The 25612-nt window shown below is 40.4% G+C and overlaps 1 protein-coding gene across 4 annotated transcripts in view; it reads right to left on the bottom strand.

Annotated features, from left to right (window-relative positions):
* NR5A2 (nuclear receptor subfamily 5 group A member 2) overlaps nucleotides 1-25612 on the bottom strand; it is a 150471-nt gene that overhangs the window by 43968 nt on the left and 80891 nt on the right. For all 4 annotated transcript variants that reach the window (XM_002760616.7, XM_002760617.7, XM_078356423.1 and 1 more), the window contains 2 exons: nucleotides 24146-24265; nucleotides 14179-14326 (listed from right to left, as the gene is read on the bottom strand). In XM_002760616.7, the coding sequence (XP_002760662.1) occupies nucleotides 14179-14326; nucleotides 24146-24265 (268 nt within the window). The remainder of the gene's footprint in view (nucleotides 1-14178; nucleotides 14327-24145; nucleotides 24266-25612) is intronic.

Below are 25612 nucleotides of genomic sequence, written 5' to 3'. Positions count from 1 at the left end.
GTGAGTGACTGAGTGAGTGAGTGAGTGAGTGAGTGAGTGAGTGAGTGAGTGACTGAGTGACTGAGTGACTGACTAAATGACTGACTGAGTGACTGTGTGACTGAGTGAGTGAGTTAGTGACTGTGTGAGTGAGTGAATGACTGAGTGACTGTGTGAGTGACTGAGTGACTGTGTAAATGAGTGACTGAGTGAGTGAATGAGTGACTGACTGAGTGACTGTGTGACTGAGTGAGTGAAGGACTGAGTGATTGAGGGACTGACTGAGTGACTGTGAGTGAGTGAGTGAGTGAGTGACTGAGTGGGTGAAGGACTGAGTGATTGAGGGACTGACTGAGTGACTGTGAGTGAGTGAGTGAGTGACTGAGTGGGTGAAGGACTGAGTGATTGAGGGACTGACTGAGTGACTGTGAGTGAGTGAGTGAGTGAGTGACTGAGTGAGTGACTGTGTGACTGAGTGAGTGAGTGACTGAGTGACTGTGAGTGAGTGAGTGAGTGAGTGACTGAGTGAGTGACTGTGTGACTGAGTGAGTGAGTGAGTGACTGAGTGAGTGACTGTGTGACTGAGTGAGTGACTGTGTGACTGAGTGAGTGAGTGAGTGACTGAGTGAGTGACTGTGTGACTGAGTGAGTGAGTGAGTGACTGAGTGAGTGACTGTGTGACTGAGTGAGTGAGTGAGTGACTGAGTGACTGAGTGAGTGACTGTGTGACTGAGTGAGTGAGTGAGTGAGTGAGTGACTGAGTGACTGTGTGACTGAGTGAGTGAGTGACTGAGTGAGTGACTGTGTGACTGAGTGAGTGAGTGAGTGACTGAGTGAGTGACTGTGTGACTGAGTGAGTGAGTGAGTGACTGAGTGAGTGACTGTGTGACTGAGTGAGTGAGTGACTGAGTGACTGAGTGAGTGACTGTGTGACTGAGTGAGTGAGTGACTGAGTGACTGAGTGAGTGACTGTGTGACTGAGTGAGTGAGTGACTGAGTGACTGAGTGAGTGACTGTGTGACTGAGTGAGTGACTGAGTGAGTGACTGTGTGACTGAGTGAGTGAGTGAGTGACTGAGTGACTGAGTGAGTGACTGTGTGACTGAGTGAGTGAGTGACTGAGTGACTGAGTGAGTGACTGTGTGACTGAGTGAGTGAGTGAGTGAGTGACTGAGTGAGTGACTGTGTGACTGAGTGAGTGAGGGACTGAGTGACTGAGTGAGTGAGTGGTGAGTGAATGGGAAGGTATAGGACATTACCTTAGGCTACTGCAAACTATAAACACTGTACACAGAGGCTACATTAAATTCCTAAAAAATATTTTGCTTTCTTCAGTAATACATTAACCATAGCTTACTATAACTTTGTTACTTTATAAACTTTTCAATTTCTTTCAGCTTTTTGACTCTTTTGTAATAACGCAGCTTAAAACACAAATACATTGTACAGCTGTACAAAAACATTCTTTATATGCTTATGCAATATGCCTTTTTCTATTTGTAAATTTGTTTACTCACTTTTAACCTTTTTTGTTAAAGATGAAGACGCAAACATATGCATTAGCATCAAAACCTATACATGGTCAGGGTCTTCAATATCACTGCCTTCCATCTCCACATCTGTCCCACTGGAAGGTCTTTAGGGGCAATAACACACATAGAGCTGTCATCTGCTATCACAATGCCTTCTTCTGGATACCTCCGGAGGGACCTGCCTGAGGCTACTTTAGAGTAAATTTTCTTTTATATACATAGGTACAAAGAGAATGCTCTAAAATAACTGCAAAGAGCACAGTGTAGAAAATACTAGGCGATAGCAATGTTTCCCCTCCATTATAGTCTTACGGGACCACCATTATAGATCCAGTCCATCAGTGACCAAACATCATTATGTAGCTTATGACTGAATAACCAAGATGGGACAAAATGAATATGATCATTCTCGCTGAGAGATTAGGCAGAATTGTCCAATATGAGTCCAGTATGGCCACTCAGGGCACACTGACCTTTATAGATGGCACAGAGCTCCGTGTACCCAGAGTGAAGTGGAGAAAGCCAAAGAGTGAGTGACTGTAGGAGACATCTGCCCTCCAAAGTTCAGAATACCCAGCATACAGCATCCACAGCTGAGCCCTAAGGTAGCAAAGGGCAATGTTCACTCCCCATGTTTCTGGGAAATCACTTTTATACATCACGATGAAAATTTTAGATTTAGTTGAAAAGTATGGCCAAGAAACAGCCAGGTCTAATTTTGAGAACAAATGCAAAAGCACTATTTCTGTAATATGGAAATCCATATCTGTGCCCTTTTCCTGTGTGCAGAGTTCAAAAATTTCAGTTCAAATCCTGACTCTATGACTGTGTACAAGTCACTTAACCTCTGTTAGCCTAAATTTTCTTATTCAGAAATAAGACGTGCTTGTACCTAGCAATAGCACAGGTTCTTTTCCATGCTGATGTTCTGGGATTCTGTTCCTCCAGGGCTGAAGCCATATTGGTGCTGTTTAAAATCTAGGTAACTTAGGGTGTGGGTGTTAGGGACAGTGCCTCCCCCCAAGGCTCCTGGAGGTGATCCCATGCAGTCTCCCAGCTCTGAAAGGAGGCATGAAGCCTCTGATTGCTGTGAGATTTATATAACATGATGGTTGACGAAGGCTTTCTGATTGACGGAGAATAGCATGTGTATGGAACATGCATGTTCAGTGAAAACAAGGAACAGAAAGGAAGACAAGAGATGCATGCAGGCCTGCTGACAGCATGGCATATTTTGGACTCTTTGCTTGCTGTACCATGCCTTATTCAGAACAGTGTCCTGGTGATCCAAAGTGCAGTTCTGTGTCATAGGAGTTTCATTCTCTTTGGGAAGACTATAGCCAGTTCTGGCCTGGTGCAGTGGCTCACACCTGCAATCCCTGCACTTTGGGAGGCCAAGGAGGGCAGATCACTTCATTTCAGGAGTTTGAAACCAGCATGGGTAACATGGTGAAACCCTGTCTCTACTAAAAATACAAAAATTAGCCAGGGGTGGTGGTGGGCACCTGTAATCCCAGCTACTCAGGAGGCTGAGGCAGGAGAATCACTCAAACACAGGAGGTGGAGGTTGTGGTGAGTAGAAATCGCACCACTGCACTCCAGCCTGGGTGACCGAGCGAGACTCCATCTCAAAAAAAAGGCTGTGTGTTGTCATTTAGTAGCTTGCCTACTACAGTGGCTCTGCACAGTGGGCACTCAATGTATTTTGTGTAATTTAATGTTTCAGTACTGATGAGAGGCCTTTTTCTTTTCTATTTGTTCTTGTCTCCTGGCTTTGGATTGGTCTGTTTGAAATTTAACCTTCTTAACCAAACACAGCCACAACTCAAGATAAGACTCATCAGATTTTTATCAGTAAACCAGAAAGAAGATCTAATGCAAGACTCAGATGTGAGTCACTGATTGGCTCCATTGTAGAATAGACCTGAGGCCCTGGGGTGTCCAGAGTCCACCAGTGCACAGCATCTGGGCTGATTGCATTAACCAGCTACCCTCCTCTGAGCTGGTTCTAAGCTAGCCACTGTACTCTGAGATTTGAACAGAGCGGTTGACACAGCTAGAGCACTGAGAAACATCAACCAAAAGCACATGGCATTCTCTCTTGATTTTTCTTGCTGGTTATTCTTAGCTTGTCCGGCTAATATGTCTCTGAAAAATCATCTCACTAAATAGCAGTAGTTAAGCAAAATGACAATATTAGCATTAACAGCTAAAATATGATAAATATTTTTAGGCATGAGGTATTCAGAAATATGCTTAAATAAATGCTATTTAGGCAATTATATTCTTGTGCCAGCAAATAACAAATGATAATCACTTCTTCCATGGCTGTAAGTACGTATTGATTAAGCTCAAAGTTAGAACTCCAAAATGAATTATATCTGGTCATTGCTAAACTGCTTTGCTCACTGTAAGGAAAAAAAAAAAATCCACAACACCTATTATACTGCATTTAATTAAGACAAGCATCAACTTTATGTGCCATTATTTGCTTCTGCCAAATCTCTATGGTGTAAATATTGAACAGTGGCATCTCTTGAATGCTAATCAATCCTTTCTGAATTTCAAATGATTACATAAATTTTAGGAAATGCTTATTTGCCAGCATTACCCTCAGCTGCATATATATCAGCAAGGCATTAGTATGAAGATATGCGCGGTTATTTGACAAGTGTCTAGTGAGTGTTTTTCTAAATTAGAATATCACATATGAAAAGGTAAAAACTGGGAATGAATGCTAATTGTGAGAAAAACCCTGGGATAGTTCTTTTGCTTATCTGACTTCATGAAGAACAATTTAACCAATGCTCTTGGGTAAAAATGTGAGGTAAATGTTCTGTTTCACTAGGCTTTGTAGTCCAGCCGTGGCAGCGTGTGGGGGTGAGTGTGTAATCACATTTAGAGAAAGCCAACAATAAAGCAAATATTGTGAGCAGCTTCAGGAAGGAGAATTGCCACATAATAGGAAGATTAGGTTTTGCTGTTTCAAAACCAACTTTTACGCAGCTACCAAGTAGAAAGAATTTTGTGACATTTAGACTATCATGGTTATTTCAGAATTAATAGGCATACATTTTGATGCACAATTGGAATTTTTTTACTATTTTCCACCCTTCTGAAGCTTTTACAGCACGTGCAGTGATGAGGCCGTCAACTAAGGGATAAGAACAGGCATTCCTATTTCACCTTCCGGAGTAGCTGTAGATATCCCACACAGAGAATGGTACACTCAGTACTGTCGTCTTCTGACTTACAGTCAATGAATCGTTCATCTTGCTTGAGGCACTGGATTTGTTTCCATTTGTTTGTTTATTTTCTTCCGTAAGTTCCTGCAAGCAGATCTCTGCTGGATTTGTAAGCCTCCTTTATTAACTGGATGTAATGAGGCAAAAAAGCTAAAGGAGGGGCCAGGCACGGTGGCTCAAGCCTGTAATCCCAGCACTTTGGGAGGCCGAGGCGGGTGGATCACGAGGTTAAGAGATCGAGACCATCCTGGTCAACATGGTGAAACCCTGTCTCTACTAAAAATACAAAAAATTAGCTGGGCATGGTGGCGCGTGCCTGTAATCCTAGCTACTCAGGAGGCTGAGGCAGGAGAATTGCCTGAACCCAGGAGGCAAAGGTTACGGTGAGCCGAGATCGCGCCATGGCACTCCAGCCTGGGTAACAAGAGCGAAACTCCGTCTCAAAAAAAAGCAAAAGGGGGATTCAATTTTCCCTTTCTTTCAGTTCCTTTACTTATTAATAGATTTGGGCTCTCTTTTTCACCACCCACACAATAGGAACACTTAGTTTGGTGGCAGAAAAACGAAACACCACACACAAACTCAATGAGTTGCTGTGCCTCTTCTGGAGAAGTTGGCAGAAATAGCCTCTTTTTGTAAGCCCTTTGCATTCTCTTCTCCAAAGCTGTGTCTACAGTATTTCCAGGCTCCTCCAGAAGTGATGAGGAAAGGCAGCACTTGGACTTCACCGGCGTCCCCATGTACCTCCTTTCTGAGCAGTTCGTCGCTTAGGAAAGGCAAAATGCACGCGTCCTGAGCACAGCCCAGGCCAGAACTTTCCTTTTTCAAAAAATAACCCCACCACTGGCCAGTCATCAGGTGAAGAAAACTGTTTTCTCTCCACAGGAGGTGGCAGAAAAATTGCTTCATGATTTGCACCGCCATGTCACACTGACATCAGGAGTTGGATGAGCTAATGGAACTGCAGTTGAAGCAACCAGTTCCCACCCTCCACTGCCCGATTAGAACATCCTTGCCGGGGTAGCAAAAACTGAGCAGCTAGGGTGAAGAGGCTGTGGACTGTGAAGTCTTTTCCTTTCATAGGAGGGCACACGCCAAGCTTGCTGGTAGCTTCAGAATAGTACTTCCCATCGAACAAAAAGGAACGGTCCTCTAAAAATATAATAGACGAGCAGAAAGAAGTTCTGACTGAAGTGCGGTGGTTTTCTGGGCTGTGTTAATGCAGGAGCCTTTTGTACGGCTCTCTTAATGGCTGAATGTTTACTATTTCCACAAATCTCTGCTGTCTCTTGTTAAATGAGATGTGAGATCAATAGTTGCTCTCCAATTCTGTGCTTACTTCTAAAGCCAGTGTGAGTGTGTATGTATGCAGGTGTGTACATACAGAGAGAGAGAGAGGGAGTGAGAGAGCCTCAAAAGTGATGAGACAGAGTTCCCATATATGATGGCTTGTGCTGGAGTTGTCAGCTCTGTGCAGAGGTCCTGACTGGCCTTGGGGATACCGAGCCAGTCTGCCTATTTGCATTTTGCCTTACCAACCACTCTATGGGGAGTTTTGACAGCAAACCTCTGCCAGGTTCTGATATTGAATGCCAGAGGACAAATGGCACACACTTCGGTAAAGGGAAAAGAAGCATTAGATCTTTCTCTAAATGTCCAAGCAGAAGAAATAATGAACAAAATTTAAACAAGAAAAAATTCCTACATCAGAAACTAAAGACTACAGGAAAACTAACCACTGCAAATAAATATCCTTACCTGAAAGACTGAACTCATCCACATCTTTCAGCTAGTAAACATGTTATTTACTATTAACAATGTCGGCGTCATATTGCAAGAGTAGAATTATGACTGAACCCTTCAGGAAAGTGGATGGCTGTACTTGAAAACAGAATTTACAAACTTACCACACTCCTCTCTGCCTGCCCACCACCCCTACCCACCCTGCCCTGCCCCAAGGACCTTGTCCACCTAAACCTTAGAGATGCAATTAGTTACTTTAGGATTTTTAATGCCAGCGACTGCCAGAGGGGAAAAGAATGACTATTTGCGAATCATGAGGTCAGGAGTTCGAAACCAGCCTGGCCAATATGGTGAAACCCCGACTCTATTAAAAATACAAAAATTTGACTGGCTTGCTGGCGTGAGCCTGTAGTCCCAGCTACTCGGGAGGCTGAGGCAGAAGAATCTCTTGAACCCAGGAGGCAGAGGTTGCAGTGAGCCAAGTTTGCACCACTGCACTCCAGCCTGGGCAACAGAGCAAGACTCCATCTCAAAATAAATAAAGAGAGAGAGAGAGAGAGAGAGAGAGAGAGAGAGAGAGAGAGAGAAGAAAGAGATACCAAAGCTGTGAGGCAAATGCATTCTGGGAGTTTGCTGAAGCTCTGAAACCCAGAGTTCACGTAGAGAAAAACAAAACTTACTATACGTAGTTGACCCTTGCATAACACAGGTTTGAAGGCAGACTTTTTTCAATCAAATACAGATGAGAACACAGTATTCACAGACATGAAATCTGCCTATATGGAGGAGCGATGTTTTGTACACTCATTGCTGACTGCAGGACTTGAGTGTGTGCAGATTTTGGTATACACGGGGGTCCTGCGTATAGTGAGGGGTGACTGTGTTTAGAAACCGAGTGAATTGAGAGCTATATACTTACTTAGCATATTCAATTAAAAAAATTGGACATTCAGGTAAAGTATTTCCCTGCTTTTACCAATATAGGTTGCTTTTCTTTTTGGTTCACTTTCTTCAGAGGATTGTCCCAATTTCTCATTTTGCCTTAATAAAGAAACAGTGTCTTAATAAGCACAGTCCTTCCTTGGCATACAAGGGGGATCAGTTCCAGGACCCCCGCCTATACCAAAATCTGCAAATACTCAAGTACTGCCGTCTGCCCCGTGAAACCTTCAGATCGGAAAAATCAGCCCTCTGTATGTGTGGATTTTGCATCCCATGGATGCTGGATTTTGGACCAGCATGTGTACACAGAACCTGCAGATACAGAGGGCTGACCATATTTATTGAAAAAAAAAAAAGTTTCGGCAGAAGTGGACCCACACAGTTCAGACCTGTGTCTTCAAAAGTCTACTTTACATAGTACTTTTAATATGCTGATTGGTGAGATCAAATGCTTCCAGAAAGGAAAGTAGGCTGAATCAGAAAACTGAGTGACTGGCATCTGGGGTTATTAGTTCTAGACCTGGATCTGAGAAGTCTAAAATGTTGGATCATCTAGTTTTGCTTTTTTAGTTACAAAACTGGAGGGGAATGTTCTCTTAGTTCTCTTCAATCTGTAAGGGAGAAACTAAGTGATTTATTCATCTGAGGTCATTTTATTATTAACATTACCAATGAAAAGCATTGCCACCACTTCCTTCTATGGCTTATTTTGTGTTTGACACGCTTAGTGTTACAACTTCAAATAGAACCTAAAAGCTGATCATCAGTAATTGATTTTATTTATTATTTTATTTGCAAAGAAGAGGGACTCAGTTTAGTCTCTATATTACTTGTACTAATCCCCTTCGTAGGCCAGGCCTGTGGCAGGCAGACCACTTGAGGTCAGGAGTTTAAGACCAGCCTGGGCAACATAGCAAGACCCCGTCTCCCGTCTACACTAAAAATTAAAAAAAAAAAAAAAAAAACAGCCGCTTAATAACGTGAAGACTTAGCTCTGTACTTTCTAAAGGGGAAAAATAAATGCCAAATCCGCTAATAGTTATCCATGGGATCTATTTTCTAGCCTCTCTTTCTTCAAATTTTGTGCTTGCATTTTTTAAATGAGTTTTTTCAATTCCCATTATTTTTTTCTTTTTAACCTAGAAGTTGGGAGGAAAGGCATTCTTTCATTCACGAATGCAATAAATATTTATTAAAAGCCTATATATGCCAGGCAGCACATGAGGAGTAAAACATACACTGTTTTCATGGACCTTACAGTTTATTAATTTGACAGACAAAAGACCTTTGCTTCACTAGGAAAACCACAACATTTCACTTAACACATACAAAATAAAAGAATAAAAAAAGAAAAGAAAACCAGAGTGACCGCCGAGCCCTGCCTGCCGCTCTGTTCAGTATCAGACTTGCATGGTTGAAAGCAGCCACAACAAAGAGAAAAATGTTCTGCTCTGCCTTAGAAATACATGTTTTTTTCCTTCCAAATCATGATTTTAAAGGTCTTTCAAGGGAGGGCCAGATGTTGTGACTCATGACTGCAATCCCAGCACTTTGAGAAACGAAGGAGGGAGGATTGCTTGAGGCCAGGAGTTCGAGACCAGCCTGGGCAACATAGTGAGACCCCGTCTCTACAAAAAAATTAAAAAAATTAGCTGGGCATGAGTGTGACCTGTAGTCCCTGCTACTCAGGAGGCTGAGATGAGAGGATCATTTGAGCCTAGGAGTTAGAAGCTGCAGAGTTACGATCATGCCACTACACTCCAGCCTGGACAACAGAGGAGGACCCTGTCTCTAAAAATAAGAAGAGGAATAAATAGTAAAATAAAGTTCTTTCAAGCCCTGAAGGTCTTACGCATCCATTTTGGAAAATCCCTTCCAACTTGTGATCAAGTCACATTGTTTATTCTAGGACATTTCAATAATTGCTTAGATGACCTTTTCTACTTAAAATAATGTGCTTAATTTTTTTTAAGAGAAAGGAATCATGACTAGACACTACAGAATGCCTGAACTGAACCTGTGGATGAAACAAGTAACTCTTCAATCAGTTTCGTTCTTGAATTATGCCCATTGCTTCTCTGCAGGTGAGGATCAGGTGACAGTCTGGAGGACATTGAGTTGGTGGTAGCTTTTCTGTCTGGACCAGTTGAGTCATCCCCTGAGGCAACCACAGCCCATCTTCTCTGGGGTGTTTGTCTCCATGAGGACAAAGCTTACCTGGGGTGTGTTATGGTATAATCAAATGCCACATTCAAAATTTGGAAATTTAGTATGAAGCAAAGAGCTATGATGATGAGCAAAGATAATATGTTCTCCATTCATTTTATTGGAAACAGGATTTTATCAATGCCAAGAAAGAATTGTACAACGTTGTCTTAACTACTATTACTTAACATGGTCTGAAAGCCTATCATCTTGCATTTGCTTGGAACAAAAATGAATTTGCCACCTGGTTTTAGCCAGTAACAATCTTTCTAATCTTTCTTCAAGTTAGCTTTCCCAAAGAGCTTATAAATAAACATCTCACCTCATAAACTCAGAGAATGCAAACTGATAACAGAAAAAATTTAATTTTGAGGAGATATTTATCAGAGAGTTCTTTGGAAAAACTGGTCTCGGAAAAATAACCTGTATTTGAATATGGCTTTTAGCTAAACTACCTCCTATTACCTATCACAAGTTGCTTTGGTAATGGCTTTGCTTTAAGTTTCAAACTATTTGTTTATTTGTATTTTTAAATTTTCTAAGACAGGATCTTAATCTGTCACCCAGGCTGGAGGGCAGTAGTATGATCTTGGCTCCCTGCAGCCTTGACACCCCCAGGCTCAAGTAGCTGAAACCACAGGTGTGTGCCACCACACCTGATTAATTATTTTGTAGAGATGAGGTTTCTCTATGTTACCCAGGCTAGTCTCAAACCCCTAGGGCTCAATCAATTCTCTCACCTTGGCCTCCCAAAGTGCTGAGGTTACAAGTGTGAGCCACCATACTGGGCCCATTTATTTATTTTTTTCAGTAAACATTTTGTAAGTCTCTACTATGTACCAAGCAATGTGCTAGAAATGAAAAGAAAACACTACAACTAACAACTAACAGAGATTGGCCTATAGAATCTATTAATGTTACACACAGAGAAACCTGCCGAGAGGGCATTTTTGACTTTTATTTCCTTTCTTGCTCAACTTACTTAACTGATGTCTGCTCATGGATAAAATCTGAGGGGAAAGGCAGACAGCAAACCAGAAGGATTTGAGTCCACCGTACTTTTCTTTTGAGTCCTGTCACGAACTTTTTGTGTCGTCAGTAATAAACTTTAGTGAATGGCTTTCAGATCAGAAAGCGGATGACTGCTATCGGGACCTGCTTTGACTCAACTAGTCAGTTCCAGTTCCTGTAGATGTTTCTGTTCCAGCTAGACGTCCAGAAACACTAAACTCACCCTGGACTTCTCCCTCTCAACTCTGCCACATTCTGTGGCTTGAAACCTACAACTCATTTGTATTTCCCATCTCAGTCCAACCACATGGAGTATTAAAGCCACCTCTAAAAATAATAAAATAAAATAAATCACAGCATGCCAGGGAAAAAAGCAATAAATAAATAAATAAAATAAAAATAAAACCTATGAACACAGGGTTTCTAGCACTGTCCGCGCTTCAGTCCACTTTCCACAGTGCTACCAGAAAGGCCAATCAGCTTAAGTTACTCTCCGCATCCCCTTAAAAACACTGCTACACTTCCTGATTGTCTATAGAGTGGAAAACATGGTGCCTACATCCTGTCACCGTAGCCCCAGTGCCTACTTCAGTGCCAGACACACAGCGAGCACTCAATGGGCATGTGCTGAATGCATCTAAGGCTTTCACATCCATGTCCAGGCTCCTGCCTATGTCTCCAGCCATATCTGCTGCTTCTCTCAACCCATATCCATCAACTAACAGTTCCCCAAATTCATTTTGCTCTCTTCTTGCCTTTAAGCTTTCACACTGGCCATGCTTCTAGCTTGGAATGCTGCACCTGCTTGGGACCACAGCCCACCTTCTCTCACCAAATCTACTTGGGAAACATGGTTTCGTCTCTCAAAGGAGAATACTGCTGCAGTCCTCTCTCCACACAGCCCCTGGCCTCTGACCAGTCCACAAAATCTTCATTTTCCTCCAGGACCAAAGAGGTTCAAGGCTGGGCTGACATAAAAACATAGCAGGTTTCAGACTCAGGGGACTCGAGGCTCAGGAGAAGGGTCTAGGACAGCAGGTACTGGCTTAGGATTTGGCCTTAATTTTCAAGGGTGACCACACTATGATTTCATCCTTAATCACAGGTAAAAGTGACATTTAGGGCTAGCTGAGGCACCTAAAGTTAATCATCTATAAGCTTCAGTAAAGTTGAAATTTAAAAAATTGATTAGCCACTGTTTCTATGAAGTAAAATGTTTTTTCCACTCAAAAATTAGAAATTGCTTGAATTTTACTGCTGATTACTTTTCTCCTGCTTCTCTAAAAAAAAAAAAAAAACAAAACAAAAACGGGCCACCTGGGCACAGTGGCTCATGCCTGTAACCCCAGCCTTTTGGGAGGCTGAGGAGGGCAGATCACCTGAGGTTGACAGTTCAAGACCAGCCTGACCAACATGGAGAAACCTGGTCTCTACTAAAAATACAAAAATTAGCCAGGCATGGTGGTGCATGCCTGTAATCCCAGCTACTCAGGAGGCTGAGGCAGGAGAATCCCTTGAACCTGGGAGGCGGAGGTTGTGGTGAGCCAAGATCGTGCTACTGCAATCCAGCCTGGGCAACAAAAGCGAAACGCCTTCTCAAAAAATAAATAAATAATAATAAATAAAATGTATAAAAAAAGGTGGGCTCTTGGCCAGAATTCTATTTACCTTTGATCTGAAAGCCATGCTTTCCCTTCTTCCTTAAGCAACAAATAGGCATGGACGTAATGGACATTTAGGCCAGCTATTCGCTGGTGCACTGAGCTCCTGAAACGATCGAAGTGCTCATTGAACAGCAGAGTGTGTGACTAAAGTTCTGGTAAATACACGGCCCCGTTGTTCAGGAAGGTAATGTTTGAGGTGCAAAGGTTGAAAGCGTCTCTGATCTAGCCCAGCCCCCACCCCATAGTATTAGCAGAAAATAGAATCATTTTGGAAAATGATGAAGGAATGATAAAAGTGTTGAAAATGAAAGATGGCGCGTGGTTAACATGTACATCTTCAAATGTAATGCGTTTCTTCCACTAATTTAAAATACCATTGAAGTGAGATGACTCTCTAAATATTTTATCACTAAGATGCTATAAGATTTCTTACACATATATTACCACATTTTCCATTTAATTACAGATCAAATGTACCAGTTTAAAGACCAAGATCTTACCATAAACCAGAATAATTTGTGCAACGACAGCATGCAGCCCTATGCTTGTTATCTTTCTTTCTTAACATTCTAAAAACTGTTCTCGGGTAAAAGATGCAGAGTTACTAGAACAGAACTTCCCTTTTTATTGTGGTTAACACAGAAACCACACAGGATCCAGTGCTGGCATTATAAACCTTTGAACACTACATCTATGAAATTCTGTTGTCCGTTTAAATTTTCAGTAACATTTCTTTTTGCTATATTTATCACATTTTCCAAAATATGAAAATGCTCTTTTTATTTTAAATGTTGACTCTATGTGAAGAATTAACTCCGGTTCTATTACTTCAAACTACCCCTTTATTAGCAACAGTTGTGCAGTCCTGTAAAGAAGAATTTTTAAAAGTGAAGTACCAAATTTGGAGAGTAGACACATCTGTTTTACTTTGCAGTTTGTTACATTGTTTTATTCCTTAGAATATGAATTCACAACTATCTTATAACTGAAGGCTAAAGAAAAAACATATGTTGGTGAATCTGATTTCTGCTTTTTCATTCAAGGAAAGTTGCCTCCCTCAGCTGTCTGCCAATATGTAATAAATGGACTTGGCAAAAAGTTTATTTAAGTTGGCTTTATTAAGCTAACAAAATACAGAAATCAAGTAAGGGACAGGCAGGAAAATCTGTTCCTTTGAAGTCAATAAAAATCCATCTCCTTAATCCTTTTTTTATTCCAAGCAGTGGTGATTTTTCTCAACTGACTCACTGAGAACCTTGATTTAGCTAATCTGTCTTGCTTAGTTATCTTTCTTTTCCAAAGCTTTCCTAAGGAAGCGTCTTTCCCCCTGACAACTGTCATCTTTTATACTTGTGTAGTAGTGCATCTGCTTATAAACAGTCTCCAGTTAATCCCGATAGAGATTTTAATACAGGTTTTTAATTACGATTCATATTTTAGAAGAATAAAAACAGAAGCAAGTACCAAGATGAAACAAAAGACACACAGAAATTATCAATGGTAGAAAGACGGCTAAAATATGATATCATACATCTTTCCTAAGCTGTCTGCTTTAAACCTTAGTCATAGCTTTATTCGATTATTGCTTATCTGTACATTATGGAAGAAAAACCAGGACTCATTTGAACGAGTCAATTGACTAACTCATTTGCCATTCCCCAAACTACCCCTACTAAAGGGCTATGCGTCATGCAGAAATATACATGAAAATACATTCATGTTTGAAGATTTCATAATTTGAAAGGAAGGGCTGCTTTATATTGCTAGAACAAAAACATACATAGACCACAAGAGACTCGAACTTCAGCATCATTTAGCAATCACTGGTTGAGCACAGCATGAGAAAAGGATTTCTTACCTAAACTAAAGAGCACCAAGAATTTCAGACATACAAACTCTCGTTGATCAAACTGGAGAGAACGCAGTTTTGCCACTAACTCCTGTGCATGACTCATGAGGTTGTTGAGGGTGGCCCCGGCTTGTGATGCTATCATGGAATAGTCCACCTGCAATACAGAATCACAGTTTTATGAACTATCAGAATCAGCAACATATATTTCACTTGTGATTGTTAAGAACTATGGGTAAAGTCAGATTGCAATATAGGCTTTTTAAATATAATTGAGATGCGGGGGGTCTCACTATGTTGACGACACAGGTCTCGAACTCCTGAGGTGAAGTGATCCTCTGACCTTGGCCTCCCAAAGGGCTGGAATTACAGGCCTGAGCCACTATGCCTGGTCACAATACAGATTGATAAATAAGAGATTTTCCCCATGAAAATAGTTTGAGGCATATTCCACTATTCTAAAATGCATCAGAATTATTATTTCTGATAAATATAATCACCTTTAATAAGCTTTGTAGGAAGCAGATTTTGGCTACCTAAATTTTTCAAGCATATATGCATTTTATGTTATGAAATTACATCATTACTTAAGATAAAAAATGTTAACTCTCATGAGTAAGTTGAAAGAAACATACTGTCCGTGGAAAGTGAATCCAGAAGAGCATTCTATGCATATACAATGATATTAACTATTGCATAAGGAAAATAAAGGCAGACACATTTCTACTCGTATTGTGAGACTACATTTTAAAGTCATCCTGGTTCAAGATTGCATGCTTGTGGATGATGAAAGAATCACATTTAAATTATTCTTCATAGAACGGCAGAAGTGTTCATTTAAAAATTTAAAATAAATACAAATAAAATTTTTTTTTAGTTTTGTTTCCCAAAAAGCATGACATAAAACTGCTGTTCTCAGATGATTACATTAGATTACATCAGGTTAATGTATTTCTCTCTAAAGACAGCAATAACTTTATTTAGGAGAATAATTCTGTTGTCTGGGAACAAAAAAAGAAAGGCTTATTTCCCTTTTCATTAAAAAAAAAAAAAGTGCTGGCCGGGCACAGTGGCTAACCCCTGTAATCCTAGCACTTTGGGAGGCCAAGGCAGGTGGATCACTTGAGGTCAGGGGTTTGAGACCAGCCTGGCCAACATGGTGAAACCCTGTCTCTACTAAAAATACAAAAATTAGCCGGGCATGGTGGCACGTGCCTGTAATCCCACCTACTGGAGAGGCTGACACAGGAGAACTGCTTGAACCCGGGAGATGGAGGTTGCAGTGAGCCAAGATCGCACCATTGCACTCCAGCCTGCTCAAAGACGCCAGACTCCATCTCGGTGGGGGGGACAAAAAAGTGCTGCTCGGCTCCAATCTTAGATTATTCATGGGGACATATAAAGTTCAATTTATAATAAGTTAAGATGTTGGGATGGCTGTCAGTGATAGCACTGGCTTTGCTGTTGCGATTACAGCATAATGGGAAAGCCTGGTTGGTACTTGACGCTCCCATCCTCTTTCCTACTGGAGCGCTCTCAGGCAGCCAGATACTCTTTTAGGTGCATTTAATACTTGCAGCAGCAGCAGATTTGTCTGGGAGGCAAGTCCTCATCTGCCACTCACCCAGAGCAGACTGTATTAAATTTTTATATTTATTGACATTTCATTACCATAATTGACTGCACTTGCTTCTCTAGGAGAAGGCACAGGGCTGCCTCCTAAGCAGGAGAACTAGTCCCCTGAGTAGAATTTGCAATTAAAAACAAGGCAGAATGGATTTTTTTTATTGTGTAAATATGATGAGTTGAATTTTCAGCTTTAACTAGAGAATACTGGGTGCAAAGAAACCTTTTTCAAGAGTGAGAAAAATTATGAGTCAGTGGAAAGATGACCCCCAAAGGTGTCAATCAGTTTATATCGAGTCAACTATGCATGAAAAAGCCACAGTTAATGTGTGATGGAGGAAAGCTCTTGCATCATGTACAGCACTGTCTACCTGCTCTATCCAGATGCTGGCATCGATGCACTAAATTTAAACATCAGGTGTGGTAAGAACTCCTATGGTTTCTGTTTCAGACTGTGTGAAAGAAGGGTCAGTACATGGGTAACCTGAACCCTGAGCTGGAGGGAGTTGGGACAAGCTGTTGAATTCTGCGGACCACGCTGGGATTATTTGCAGAGCACACAAAGTGATGTCTCAACTATCATTTTGCCACTTCTCTTACAGGAGAACTTTTTATTTCAAAGGAAGTCCTTACTTTAAAAAGGAGCCTGTGCGGCCAGGGGCGGTGACTCACGCCTGTAATCCCAGCACTTTGGGAGGCTGAGGCGGGTGGATCACGAGGTCAACAGATCAAGACCATCCTGGTCAACATGGTGAAACCCCGTCTCTACTAAAAATACAAAAAATTAGCTGGGCGTGGTGGCGCTTGCCTGTATAATCCCAGCTACTCAGGAGGCTGAGGCAGGAGAATTGCCTGAACCCAGGACGCGGAGGTTGCGGTGAGCCGAGATCGCGCCATTGCACTCCATCCTGGGTAACAAGAGTTAAACTCCTGTCTCAAAAAAAAAAAAAAAAAAAGAAAAAGAAAAAGAAAAAAAAAGTGCCTGCGCTATAAATTCTTTAAAAACTGCACATGGTCAACTACTTCAGACAATAATACAAATTTTACTGAGACTAATGGGATAGATGAGTGAATGAGAGCAGGAAGGCCTGATGGGGCAGCAGCAGTGGCAGAAGCCTGAGACTAGATAAGAGACCTGAGCCACGCTGCCTCTTACAAACGAAGAGCCTTGAGCAAGTACCTATAAATCTCCATCCCTTGGTGACATCATCTTTAAATATGGCAGTTAAGTTAGGTGATAACAGTAAGGTACCTCCCACTTCTGTGATTATCAAGAAATAATCATAGATGGGACAAGACTATCAATTTAAGCTTGGAATCAATGGAATGCATTGCAGCTGTAGCTTAACATATACACAGCGCATTTTAATAAAAGTCACTAGTTAAGATCCGGACACCATGGCTCACACCTGTAATCCCAGCACTTTGGGAAGCTGAGGCAGGTGAATCATCTGAGGTTGGGAGTTCAAGACCAGCCTGGCCAACGTGGTGACACCCATTTCTACTAAAAATACAAAAATTAGCTGGGCGTGGTGGTACATGCCTGTAATCCCAGCTACTTGGGAGGCTGAGGCAGAAGACTTGCTTGAACCCGGGAGGCAGAGGTTGCAGTGAGCTGAGATCACACCAATGCACTCCAGCCTGGGTGACAGAGTAAGACTCTGTCTCAAAAAGACAACAACAAAAAAAGAAAACGACATCACTAGTTAAGGCCTGAACCAGGAAGACCATACTAAAACAAGACACAAATATGTTGGTATGAATTTTCAATTATTAAGATGAAGTTAATGAAATATTGATGTGTATAGTTCTAACAGGTGTATAATAATAAGTTAATAAGTTCAAATACCAGAATTTTATACTTGAAAATGTAGTACACTGTAACAGAAAGGAATCTAATTTGTTTCATATGATTATATATTTAGTGAGAGGCCTTTAGTGAGATGGACCTCAAAAAATCAATTGGCTTACCAACAATTTTATAGCTATACATTTATTTACATGCTAATTTGAAAGCTCAAACATGCTTATTAAATGGGGGCTTAGAAAACATTTCTTTCAAGGACAATTTATCAAATAGCACAGCTCCGAAGAAGGATGAGTGATTTATTCTTGAAACAGCATACAGATCTCCAACTTCCTTACATTTTATTACAAACATAATTGTATGTTCATTGTTGAATGCAGAGTTTGTGCTCATTTCAAGAGCAGCTGGCCTTGTCTTTTATGTACTTAGTAAAATTAATTTATTGCTCTCTTACGTGCAATCTTTGTGTCATTAAATTCAAGGGAGATATTGAAGAAATACTCTAAACTGATGTCCCCTTTGGATAAATTTCACTCACCGTGAAAGTAGAAACAGTTTTAGCTAAATTGCTTTTAATTCTAATCACTGAAATTTTGATGACTTGTATATTGTAAGATGCCTGTCATTTTAATATGATACACAATAATAGAAGATGATAAGTTGCCAGTAGACCTTTCCCCTAGGAGGATGTTACAGTGGCTGTTAATTAGCTACAATATGCAAATACTAAAACCTGACTCCACTTCGAAGTACATTATTATTTTATACATACATAGATATATGTGTGCATATGTACGTGTATAGTTTTTGAAATATTGGATAGGAAAGAATTCATAACTATAAGCTGCTACTATATAGAGCATTTGAAGTGCTTAATATTATCGATAATCATAATTTCCTTTTTACTTAATAAGGCTCTTAAATATACCTTTATGTAGATGCCTGATTCAAAGGCACAGTTAAAACATAATAGGTAACTTTAGGGTTAAGTGAAACACTGAATTCTCATTTCAATATACAATATACTGGTGTCCTGGGCTGCTCTTTGCAGTGGAACTATTTTAGTTTCTCTAGTTCTGAATGAACTATGAACAGATTCAATTCTGCAAACATTTCTTGAGCAAACTTGTGAGCCACTGGGTTTAAGAGAAAGGCTGTGCTATTTTATTTATCTTTTTTCTCTTTTCAAGCTCCAAGGAGCAGTTTCCTGGTCAGTCCCTCGTTTTTTAAAACCCAGGCTAGTCTTTTTCTTCCTCCTCTGCTATGACAAATTCGTCATATTATTTACAGTGAGCTGTATTTAGTAAGAAAAAGCCAGAAGACCAGGCTATGGAGCACCTGGGGTCTTGCATTTCTGTTTGTCCGAAGGGTCACTATAAAGCGATGTGTACACATGACATAAATGCTTTCAACATGGTAGAAAATCACTGTCTGGCGTTCCCTTTGTGTTGACACTTTGTTCCTGATGTTGTGGACTAAGGCATACTTAATATTCCTATTTGCTAATCTCAAAATACTCAGTATTAACAGTTTCATTTATTCCAGAAGTAAACATTTTCTCAACAGAGCAGTTGGGAAAACACTAGAAGTAAAGCTGGACATCTATAATGAGTGAATTGGGAATACTGTATTTCTCCTGGCTGAGGCTGGAAAAGGTGGTGAGTTTAGTTACAGTTTCATCCAGTAATTGCTTGTCACTGTTCTTCTGACCTAGAAGGATTTTAAGCAACAGTGTCTTCCTCAACTTGCAAAGGAGTACAATCAAATAACCTCACTTTGGAGTAAGTCACTTCCTTATAGAAGCTGAATCATCTGACAGCTTTGAACACCCATCTTGTTCTCTTTGTACTTCCTCCTCTGAAATTTCCCCACACTTTCTCTGACCCTGTGTAATGGGGCTTACCTGTGAAAGTACACAGTGCAAAGCTCTACGCAAAGGGCAGTCATTACAGTCATTGATTAGGTGGATGAATTATGTCTCTTATCACTATTGGCTGCAGGGCTGTGTCTAATCTTTTTCTCCTTACATCTTTGATCTCCCTTCATTTATCAAGCCATCAGAAGCATTTGTTTTAAACTAAGTAAAAAAAAATGTATTTATCTCCTACAGGTGAATACCAAGCTGCCTTTAGGGGAATTTTGCATGCTGAATTGGAGTAATACCATTTACTTTTTCCCCCATGATATTAACAACATGGCCTTAATATGGTGCATCATGGAAACATATTAAAGTTCACATTCCACACAAATCCATGATGGTAGTCAATATGTCTCTGGGGTAGATGAGTTATTTTATTCAGAAAAATGAGAAAGATCCTAATTTAAGATATATGTTTTCTCCGAAGATTAGAAGAGAATTCAACAAAAACAGTTGATTCGAGTGATGGCATTATGAGTGATTTTTTTCTTAGTTTTAGTTTTTTCTTAATGTTGAAATAATTTTATAACACTAAGCAACAATCACATTAACATTGCTTGTGAATAACTTAAATTCACTGTAACAATGTGCTTACAGTGCCATATAGAAAATTCCCTTCAAAACAAACTACTAACTAAGTAAATCACAAAAAGTGTACGCATTTAGTCGCAATAAAAAAGGAAATGAGGCCAGGCGTGGTGGCTCACACCTGTAATCCCAGCACTTTAGGGGGCTGAGGCGGGCAGATCACCTGAGGTTGGGAGTTTGAGACCAGCCTTACCAACATGGAGAAACCCCGTCTCCATTAAAAATACAAAATTAGTCAGGCCTGGTGGTGCATGCCTGTAATCCCATCTACCTGAGAAGCTAAGGTAGGAGAATCGCTTGAACCTGGGAGTTTGCAGTGAACCGAGATTGCACCATTATACTCCAGCCTGGGCAACAAGAGCGAAACTCTGTCTCAAAAAAGAAAAAAAACAGGAAATGAATTTGTTTTGCTCGGAATTTCTATAGAGTCTGTCGTGCACTGGAATTACATGTGAAGACCAAATGAAATGCCTGCATGAAGGCGAGCTCTGCAGCATCTGTAAATTATCCGGATCAACAGTACAACATGTTGGTGAAGAACACAAACTCTGGCACCAGTAAGCCTCGATCTGACCATCTGTTCTGCCACTTACTAGATGCATCTTCACCTTGAATCAACCACTTCATCTCTCTTTGTCTTGGTTCCGTATCTGCCAAAGGACGATAATAGTCCTTTCTTCCTAGGGCTGTTGAGTCGATAAATGTGACTCTTGCATTGGCCTAGTTTGGATGACTTCTGATTTATATGTCAGCATTTCACAAAATTTTTCCTATAACTCTTATCGCAGTCTTATCTCAGGTAGATACCATCATAGTACCCACCAGACAGCTGAGGATACCTCAAAAGGTACAGGGGCTTGCTAAAGATAGCCAGGACGTTTTGGAATGGGGACATGAAAACAGATTGTTCCAATTCTAAATTACACTGTACGTGTGAATTTTACACACACACACACACCAGAGAGCACATATTGTGCACTAGCAAAGAAAATACACTCTAACCACAGCTCAATCGTTACTGAATTATAAACATAACAGGAAGAAGTTCATTTATTTTTTTGCTTCCTTCAACTACTTTCATCATATCATATACGTATGATATGAAATATATATATGGATAAAACTCAGACTGTCCTGAGGAGACTCCATTAGAATGACCCCAGATTGCCTATTCTTTATTTTTTTTTTTTAGACGAGTTTCGCTCTTGTTACCCAGGCTGGAGTGCAATGGTACGATCTTGGCTCACCGCAACCTCCACCTCCTGGGTTCAGGCAATTCTCCTGCCTCAGCCTCCTGAGTAGCTGGGATTACAGGAACGCACCACCGTGCCCAGCTAATTTTTTGTATTTTTAGTAGAGACAGGGTTTCACCATGTTGACCCGGATGGTCTCAATCTCTTGACCTCGTGATCCACCTGCCTCAGCCTCCCAAAGTGCTGGGATTACAGGCATGAGCTACCGCGCCCGGCCGATTGCCTATTCTTACGTATCTAAAAGTGAATACAGTACATTAAAGTGAAGCTGAAATAGTGTATACATATTAGCAAACTGCCAAGCCAAAACAATTCATATAAAAGAAAATTAGCATTACAGTCCACAGGTAGTCATATAGACATTCCATTCAATATTGTTTTAATTGCCTTCTTAAAATTGGTGTACATTAAGTAATTTATTGTTGCTGTAGCAAAAATCTAATTTTCCCATCTTTACAGTAAGGGAAGTATTTATAATTCTCAAAAAAATTACATTTAATTGGTTTTAATCAAGCAGCAAATCAGGTAATATTTATCATGTGCCTAACATATTCAGCTTTGTGATAGGTACTGTGAGGATATAATAAAAGAAGTACACGTATATGACCCTGCATTAAGATATCTGTCTCACTCTGATAGAGCGGTTATACGCTTTTGAAGTCTTCCTTTGTAGCACTTTTGCTGCCATGCTGTGAAGTGTAAGAGGTACAGAGATAAGTTCAAAATGTTTTATCTAGATATTCCACACAAGAAAATGGAGACGTCTACCATAATTGCCGTAAATGAGAATGTCTGATTACAACAAATCATTACCAGGATAGTCACTGGAGTGGATGAAAAAAGCGAAGGGAGGGGCTCTGACAGACCTGTGGCACACTTTAAAGGGTGGGGAGGGGAGCTGGAAGAATCCAGACTGCAGGAAACATAAGGAAATGACTATTTCTCCACCACAGAGTTCCTCATTCAGTTCTGATGACAAAACACAAAGCACCAGTAATTGATGCGAAAAACAATAATACCATCCACTCCTGGATTGGTCTTGGTTTTGAAAATCAGACAGGCAAGAAATGCACTTTTCTCTACTTTTTAAATAGTAATTACCCTCACCCACGGGCAGCACTTAAGGCAAAATGAAATGTGAAATAGGAAGTGTTTCTAAAGAGCAGGAATGGAAGTGCTTTGAGAAAAAGAACAGCACAAACCCATTTCATTTCTGAAACTCAGAAGGAAATGAAATCAAATTAATTTGTGGGCCCAGTCTTGTATTTCCAATGCAGCTCTTAGTTGGGGGAAGGCAGGAGGCATATCCAATGATTAGACTCTGAAAATGGGTAAATTTCCTCCAAAGACTTGGGTCCCAGAACGAAAATGTCAAACAAAACTCTAAAAGCACAGAAAGTCAAACCCATTGAGACTGTATTTTCTCCTCTACAAAGCTTTTCTCCTGAAAGGTCCAATAGCAAGGACCAGATAGTGATGGAGATGCTTGAATTGACCCCATTTGCAAAAACTCAGAATACTGCTTGCTTTTAATTTGATTGGGAAATTTCAATTTATTAATAATACAGCAAATGATGTGGAGACATCCCTTCATTTCCAAATAGCACTGCTTTGGTTTCACAGCACATAAACATTTATGGCTGGACGTAAAAGATCATGGTGCCTGAGTACTGAAGTCGCCGTTGCTGAATGAACAATGCAGTGGTGCCCTGAATAGGTCTGACCCGAAGGAGTGAAGGAGTCACTGTGTTCCATGCATGTATTTAAACAGCTCATCAGCTGTAGAAGGGAGGGTAAGAAACTGGAGAGACTTGCCTAAATTCCTGTAAAGCTGCAGTTAGGTCCATCAAGTAGACTCTCTCTGAAAACATCCACAAAGCTGTCTCTCCTCCTTTAAGACTTTGTTCAAATATCCCATTTTCAATAAAGCCAAACCAACCATTCCTATTTCACAGTACAACTGATGGGTCAGGCTGCAACACACATCTGTGGATGAGTGTTGATTCTCCTCTAACTGGTTATTTTTTTTTCTTTTGTTCAATAGCACTTTGACCTCATATTATAGGCTTGTTTTTTAGTATTATTGTTCACTATCAGCTTCTCCCTGCTACAACATTAAGTTCCATGAGGGCAGGAACTTTCTAATTTTGTTCACTAATATATACCAAAGCCCCAGAAAAGTAACTAGCACATAGTAGGATGTTCAACAAATATTTGTTGATCAAACAAATATCTGCTCAGAAAGGCATAGGACCTAAGGGTAATTTTTTTCTTTCTCTCTTTCATTTGAATGGCTGGATCTTGATAACTGAAATTCCTCTCCCTTCTCACTTGCCTTTATACCAACTATTTCAATTATTCGTGACATCCGAATCCTATTTATTCACCAATATTGTTCCAAAATAGTGATGATTCCACAGGTAATAAGGATTTAAAAGAGTCGACAAACAAGTGTCGTAGGTTAAAGCAGAAGCTTGAAGAAAAAAGTCCTGGACACTAATCATTACATTTGATTTGCCCGTTCTTTGGACCCTTGTAAGCAGAACTTTCAGTCCCAGCAGACTGGAAGCAGCAGAATGCTTATGATTATGTTTGCTTTTACAAGTTTAACTGTAATCATCAGAGCAGGAACAGAGTGCACCAGGTCATCTTTCCTAAATTATTGGCAGCCAGTCTCTCCCTTTCAAAGGACAAGAGTGCTTCTGACCTAGTTAAATTCCTGCCATTCTGAACATGCTTAATAAAAAGATGCTTTTTTTTTTTCTTTTTGGTCTCTACACTCACTTGTTGCCCAGTAACCAGGAAGATGGAGCCTTCCTTTCCATGTACCACTTGTCGGTAAATGTGGTCGAGGATTAAGAGCTCACTCCAGCAGTTCTGAAGCAGCTTCATTTGGTCATCAACCTGCAAAAGAAACAGAAAACAAAAATGACAATCTTATTCACTACTTTTTTGTTTTTGTGTAATTTCCAATATAAGAGGACTCTATACAAATAAGAAAGTCTCCACCCACAGTCACTGAAGCACAGGTGCTCAGAATTTATATCATTCTCCTGACAATCATGATTTTCATTTGGACATGAAACATTTTTTAGGACACATGTAGATACTTAAGCTAAGTATTTGTAATCAATGAACTGCTAGAAATGTGCAGTCCATTAAATCCGTCTACCTGACATGAGTAGAGCTATTAGAGATAGGTCCAGGTACCTCAGACTGTCCTGAGTAGAGCCCATTAGAATGACCTAGATTACCTATGCTTATGTATCTAAAAGTGAATACAGTATGTTAAAGTGAAGATGAAATAGTACATAGATATTAGCAAACTGCCAAGCCAAAAGAATTTATATAAAATAAAATTAGCATTACAGTCCACACGACTTTTGGAGACAAACACGCACTGATTTTGTAGCCAGTGTTGACTGCTAGTGCCGTCATGCTGGACTGAGGACACTCACCAAGCACGATGCTGGGGTTAACTGAAAGTTCTTTTATAATTTGGACAATTTTCCCCACAAACTCTCTAAACTTCCATTTTCTTACCTGAAAAACGGGTCTGAGACCAGTATCTTCCTCACAAGGTTGCTATGAGGATTACAGTGAAAAGTGCTACATTGTAATGGACATCTTGCCCATGCTCCGCCTTGCCCTCAAGGGAACTGCATTTTTCAATGATGAATGACATCTACCTCATGTCCAGTCCTTATATCTAAATATGCACAGCATATTTATCCATTTCTGTAGCTATTTGTATCAGTTTACTTTTTGTTTTGTAATGCTTACCAGGCAAAAACCTTGGTGTACCCAAATGTGATGGCCATGTTTAGACACATACACTATACATTACTGAAAAAACAACTGACATTGATATGTCATGTACTTTTTTTTTTTTTTTTAAAGACAGGGTTTCACCATCTTGGCCAGGCTGGTCTTGAATTCCTAACCTCAAGTGATGCACCCGCCTTGGCCTCCCAAAGTGCTGAGATTACAGGCGTGAGCCACCATGCCCAGCTGTCATGTAATATTTTTAAGAGCTTTTGTGTATTTTAGATGTGACTTGCAAAACATGCTTTTGAAGTTAGCAGACCTGATACCCATTTTTTTTCAGATGAGAAAACGGGAGTGTCAGAGAGGTTCGGGGGTATGTCTAAAGAATTATTGGCCAAGTGCGGTGGCTCATGCCTGTAATTCCAACATCTGGGAGGCTGAGGTGGGCAGATGACTTGAGGAAAAAGAGATTTGAGGCACAAT

Source organism: Callithrix jacchus, chromosome 19, assembly GCF_049354715.1.
Source record: "Callithrix jacchus isolate 240 chromosome 19, calJac240_pri, whole genome shotgun sequence".
In the NCBI taxonomy this organism is placed as follows: Eukaryota; Metazoa; Chordata; class Mammalia; order Primates; family Cebidae; genus Callithrix; species Callithrix jacchus.
This window is presented reverse-complemented; position numbering and strand designations above follow the sequence as displayed.